Genomic DNA, 6,200 nt, shown 5'->3' on the forward strand with positions numbered 1-6,200 from the left:
AGCTTGTGATACGTAGCGAACTCTCTTCTCAAACACATCTCCCAGCTAAAACTACATAAACCCTGTGGACCCCGGTGAAATGTCAGGAGGGTATAAAGACATAAAAAAAATAGATATCACACAAGCCTAACAATAACTCAATTTGGTTTCACATGGGATGCGAACCTGGTCTCCTCGGTCAAAGTCCTGTGTTAGTTTGAGCCCTCTATCCACCCTGACCTTCCACCCTACGCAAACTTTGTCACACTTTAAACTAAGTGACCTGACTTCCTGCTGCACTCCCGTCATATTACGGGCCTTGAGCACGTAGATCACATAATCACACCCTGACCGCTCATTATTATGTGGGCGATATAAAATTTATAGCACATTACTTTTCACAGGTATAAGTGCAAACAGTGAATGAGAACAGCCTGTTGAAATTCAATAAAATCAAAGCAGAGGTGCCAACTCTTAGCTCCAGTAATTTATGACTGCATTCTGCTGCATTCTAGATAACATTTATCAAACAAGCCTGAGCTGTATGTGGCTTGAAGTGGCTCACCAAAGCACACATGAAACCAAAACAACACTGATTTTATCTTCTCTTCTCATATAAACACTCATCACTTCCTGTGCAGCATGCTATCTCATGAAAAGAATCAATGATAAAAACACAACATCCATGACAGGAATGACTCAACAAGCTGATTAACATCATCTCAGTAGCAAGATGATGCATTCAGAATTTTACGTACGAAAATTACAATAATATACTTGTAAAAGTGTGATTCACAGTACTCATTAGGCAGCAGAATGGCACTTGTTATACTATATAGTTAGATTATTGTTACTATAAGCACTACTCTGTAGCATTTTAGTGATGTAACGGGTCAAAGTGAAGCTTTGTATAAACTATTTCATACACTGCTGAGTTGTTTGATACAGTAAATAATTTTATTAGTTGGCAATCAATTCAATCAATTATATTTAGTCAATGTGTATGTAATCCAGGCCCCCAGGAAGTGCGCCGGGCTTTGAAGCCAATTTTTGTAGTGGCCACACAGCAGTGCTGTAGCTTCCAGGGTACATCACATGATGCCATGGGGACAAAAAGACCTTCTCCCATAGACTTATATCAGGAAAGAGACGGCTATAAACCACAGAATACATTTTTTGGAAGGTCACAACACCATCAGGATTTAATCCATTCTATCTGATAACATTTGCAATCTCTACAAGAGCAGCAAAATTAAATTATTTCATCCCCATTTAAGTTAGCAAAGCGCTAAACTGGAAGTAGGCCCCTCGGCTGGCAGAAGTTTGCTGCTCGGCTGTGCTCAGCCGCAATAAGTCTCTAGTGCACTTCCTCTATCAGCCTAATGATGCGCGAGCAGCACCGACCATCTGGAGAATTTTATATATCGGAAATCAAGCTTTTTGGCTTAATGCGCTACTGAGCAACTTTCATAGCCGCCAATGCTGTATCCAGGTCTCTTAATACATCCATGATGTAAACATCTTTATCTGAAAAATAACCAGGAAGTGCAGCTGTTAAATAAACGTAGTTGAATAAAATGTAAGGTATTTCTCTCTGAAATGTAATGAAGTATAAGGTAGTGAAATATTGAAATACTCAGAGTGCATGTAGAACCTAAAGTAACAGCTGAGGGCAGCAGTACTTGGTCGTCCACCACTGTTCTTCACCTTCATTACAGAGGAAACTGACAAGCTTTTCGCTTTAACTAATCATTATGCATTAAATGGTGATTGCACAATGGAATAGTTTTACAATAATGACCCACTGGTGATTCGATATGTTCCCCATAAGCCTCACTTTCACTATGAATTTCTGTCTGCTACTAGGTACGACCTCCTGGGAAATGAAGGCTCGATTTAAGAAACAAAGGAAGTGTGTCAACCATTGCACAAACAAAACAGGAAGAGGATAACGCTTTTGTTTTCCCTGGCTGCTATCGGTAACTTTCTCCAGTTACCAAAGAGTATCAATGTGAGTTCATTGCAGTTACTTTCCCCAGTAGCAGAAATGGTAGTAAGAACTGTGGTGGCTGCTAGGCGCCGAGGAAAGCATTCTGGTTGTCTTTGCAACAGCGGCATCGACACCAGAGGGTGAGTTGAAAAGGTGTCTGTTTCCAATTTGACAAATCTTTTATTGGTCAAACTACAAACGCAATGATTCAGTCAGACGTCAGCCCCGTGTTGAGCAGAGTATCCCCTCTGGCAGAGGAAGGAGGCCTGACCTAAACGGTACTGTTAGATAAGCATCTTTAATGCTCCACCTGGTCCACTTATAGAGCCATTTGCAGACCTAAACACTAATGGTCTGCCTCTGATAAGTAAACAAGCGGCCTGGCAGCAGCATTCGGTCATTCGCGTGGTGTTTCACAAAACAAAAGCATATAGAAAGTGCCAGTGAGTGCACCCACTCACACAAAGGCATGCTGGCACAGTTCCACCATTCACAGGCACGCATACACTCCATACTTACATAGTCTGTTCCTCTCACTTTGCCTCTTTCTCTCAAACACACACTCAATTATTATTTCTTTTTGTACTGAGGCTCGCAGACGACACCTGTTTGGGAGTGTCTGGCTGGCCAGCATCCTGTGTGTGGGTCTGTTTGTGCCCGAGTAACAGAGGGGTTTCTATCAAAAGCCACCAGTGTGACTCGGACTTCCTCCTACTCTACCTCATCAGCTAAGAATTGTTATTCTGTGACTGTGTCCCACAAATAGAAAACAAACAAATCTGGGACATGACAAATCCTCCTTTGGATACACAAACACAAGCCTGATGAAACAGGAAGTGGTCAACCACATCCACCTCCTATTTGTATCTGCAAGACAACCATAAAATCTTTTAAGATGTGAAGAATTTCTGTTTTTCTTCATCACATGAAAAACCAACAGTGAGACCCAAGATGACATCATCCTTGGTATTTGCTTCCCCGCATTTCAAAAGGTGAATAGTTCCCATTCAGACACAGAATGAGCTGAGGAAAGCACAGTCACTGTTTGGCATGATCTCATGTCTGCATAGCTCACACACACCGAGACAGAACAGCAAACCAAACCTGTGTGTGTTTAAACAGTGCACACTACAGCAAAAACATGCATGGCACACAGTCACACCCAGCTGCAGTGAGTTCAGACAACAGACAGCATTGATACAGTGCTGCTGTATCGGACACACTGCACATTATCTCCTTACCTGCAATATTTGAGCCATAGAAACCAGGTTGTTCTTTCCTGGTCTGAGTCCAGCGTCTGTTCTGACACCGTCAGATACTCCCCTCAGGTTGATGACAGAAGGTCAAACACATGCAGACGAGGCCCCCAGTCCATTGAGGTGAGATTCTGCCCAGCTACAAGTCCATGGCACCGTGAGGCACACTCACATGATTTCATCCTCATCCATTGGTCAGCACAAACCCAGGAGTATGTGTCAGGACCGGCCTGAGGGAAGAAAAAACAACAAAAATTGTCACGTTATAGTCTGATGATATGTGGGAGATAAACACCTCTACATACATCGTGTCTCCCCTGTCCTGGGTGACTGAAAGTGAGCACCCATGGGCCTTTGTGCACTCACAGAGACCTAATACTGTGATGAGAGAGTGAGTCAGGACCTGGACTCTGGAGGGGTTTACAGAGTTTCAACAGAAAAGGACTTGACTGCCCTGGAGGGCCCCCTGCAGACACACACTCAGTTTGAACTCACAGACTCATAATAAGCACAGTTTGTTCTGTGGAAACACGGCAGCAGTTCCTACTTGTTAAAACCTGAAGAGCAGCCACCTTGAAACATATCAATAGATGCTCATTTAAACCTATTAGTAATTTTTATAGGCTAACTAAGACTTAATAGGCTATGTTACTTAAATTGTAAGGCTCAAATATGTTTTATGGCTTATCTATTTTTTTGGCCACAAATGGCCCTTTTGATCTTAAAGGTTGCCGACCCCTGTCTTAAAGGAATACCCCCCGCCCCCCCCATAATGATCATTTGTGTATCAATTACTCAACCCATGTTACGTACGCTAAATTTGTGAATAAAACTTGGTTTATCTCGTGTGCCTCCACGGTGAACAATGAATCAAAAAGCGGAGAAAATTCTTGATGAATTGAAGTCATGGGGGTCCGCGTTTACAACTATATCAAAACATCCATTTACAAACTGTTACAAAACTTGTGCAGTATAATCCAAGTCTCATTTATCCTGTTGTATGCTCATTACTCCCCAAACAGACAGCCCTTTCCAACAGCTAACTGGACATATCCCCTCTTTAAAGCCAGACTCCATTGACAAAAACAGTAATTTTACCTCACTGATCACTGGAGTTGCTGGTCTACCACTGCTTCTATCTGTTAGTTTGTATTTTCATGTGACTTTAGTGAATCAGAGCTAACCCTTTAAAACACCAAAGTCACACAATAACACACACAAACTAACTAACTGCAGCAGTGGTAGACCAGCAGCTCCTGTGTTCAGTGAGGTAAAATTACTATTTTTGTCAAGGGAGTCTGGCTTTGAAGAGAGCAGAGGTAAGTTTCACTGTCAGTTCAGTTTAAATACTGTGGTTTTAGTGAAAATGCATGTGTTTCGGAAGTGCTGAGCATTCAGTTATGTGAGTTTGTAAATGGAGGTTTTGATATAGTTTTGCTGTTGATAAACACGGTCTCCTTTAACTTCAATTCATCAAGAACTTTCTCAGTTTTTTCTCAGACTGTGGAGGCGTCCAAGAAAAACAAAATCTTCTTCACAAATTCAACATAACACAGGGTGAGTAACTGATGTACAAATGGTCATTTTGCGGGGTGGGGTATTCCCTCAAAGCAATTCTTAGATGTCAGTTTAACATCCGTTTGGTTCTTCTTCCTCTCTCTTTCAAAGAAAATGAAACCGTACATCTGTAAAGATGCAGCGGAAGCCAAGGTTTGAGCAACAACCATCCGCCCACTCACACTTTGCACATGACCAAACACAGTGCTGCTGGTAACACCTGTGTAAACCACAGAGATGAGTAATTTTCTAACACTGTAGAACTGAAAAGTGAAACTATATTTTTGGTTCAATCTACAGTATAATCAGCTCGAAGCACAACTCTGAAGTTCACATGAAACTCTATTTCACTGTCGCCTGCTGAATCAATAACTTACAGTAAGCTACAACCGGAAGCAACCTCCAATGCCTGATGTGAATCGACTTGACGTTGTTCCAACCAGGTCTGGGGGCTGTGGTAGGAATGCCTGAGGGGCCCAGTGCAGGAGAGGGCAGTATGAATGAATCAATGCAATTCTCACGGACACACAAGGACACAGTCCACCCACCACCTAGTGAAGTAGCTGACTGGAGTCTACAGTGTCAGAGGGGAAGCTCACAACAAGGAGAAACACCAAGCTATTCTTCCTCCCTGCACACGCAACACAAATGACTCCTTTGTCTGTGAGAAAAGAAAGACTTCGTATATAACTGTGCGCAGAGACACACGAGCACGCTGGACAGTAACACACACCAATCACATACAAGCTCATGGGCGTGAACCATAAACAAATGACCACAACAGTCTGGCAGCATTTCAGTGAGAAACAGCCACAGGGATGTCATTCAGTTATCCATACATGTGCTGGTCACACATTAGTGGCTGCATGTTTTTTTATTGACAACAATCTGTAACATGCCAGAGGGTGACAAGCCCAGCGGATTTTACATTTTTGTTATGCAACTCTGTGAGTGGGCAGGGCAGGGAGGAGAAGGTAGTTTGTGGTTGCAGCCCCCACCCTGGCACATAAAGACACACAAACACCACCCTGTCACTAGAGAGCGTAAGAAAGGCCCAAAATAAACTGCACAAACACGGTCAAGCACAGAGGCCACTTAAAACACTGCAAATATACAAGAAAAACAGCTCTATTGGCCAACTGAGGTCAAATAAAAAACCACAGTGACAACCAGCGTCAATAAAAGAGCAGTGTTTACTGTCTATTTACGAGCATGCTCTGACTGAATTTACCGGATTAAACTTATGCTTAAAATCAGTCTGTCAGTCAGTCCACCACTTTGGTCCACAAAATATCTCAACAACTGCCAGATGAATTTTTGTTTGTGGTCCTCAGAGGATAAATCCTAATGACTTTAATTATCCTCTGACTTTTTCTCTTGCACCACCAGAAGGTTCACATTTGTGGTTTCAAGCAAAA

At 42.5% G+C, this 6,200-nt stretch overlaps 1 protein-coding gene across 1 annotated transcript in view; it reads right to left on the reverse strand.

Annotated features, from left to right (window-relative positions):
* Positions 1-3,365, reverse strand: part of LOC117272132 (activated CDC42 kinase 1-like) — a 78,853-nt gene extending 75,488 nt beyond the window's left edge. Inside the window, exon 1 of the mRNA XM_078173147.1 lies at positions 3,211-3,365. Within this exon, the coding sequence (XP_078029273.1) occupies positions 3,211-3,228 (18 nt within the window). The 5' untranslated portion in view covers positions 3,229-3,365. The remainder of the gene's footprint in view (positions 1-3,210) is intronic.
* Between the last annotated feature and the right edge of the window lie 2,835 nt (positions 3,366-6,200).

This window comes from Epinephelus lanceolatus, chromosome 12 (genome assembly GCF_041903045.1).
Source record: "Epinephelus lanceolatus isolate andai-2023 chromosome 12, ASM4190304v1, whole genome shotgun sequence".
Taxonomy (NCBI): Eukaryota; Metazoa; Chordata; class Actinopteri; order Perciformes; family Serranidae; genus Epinephelus; species Epinephelus lanceolatus.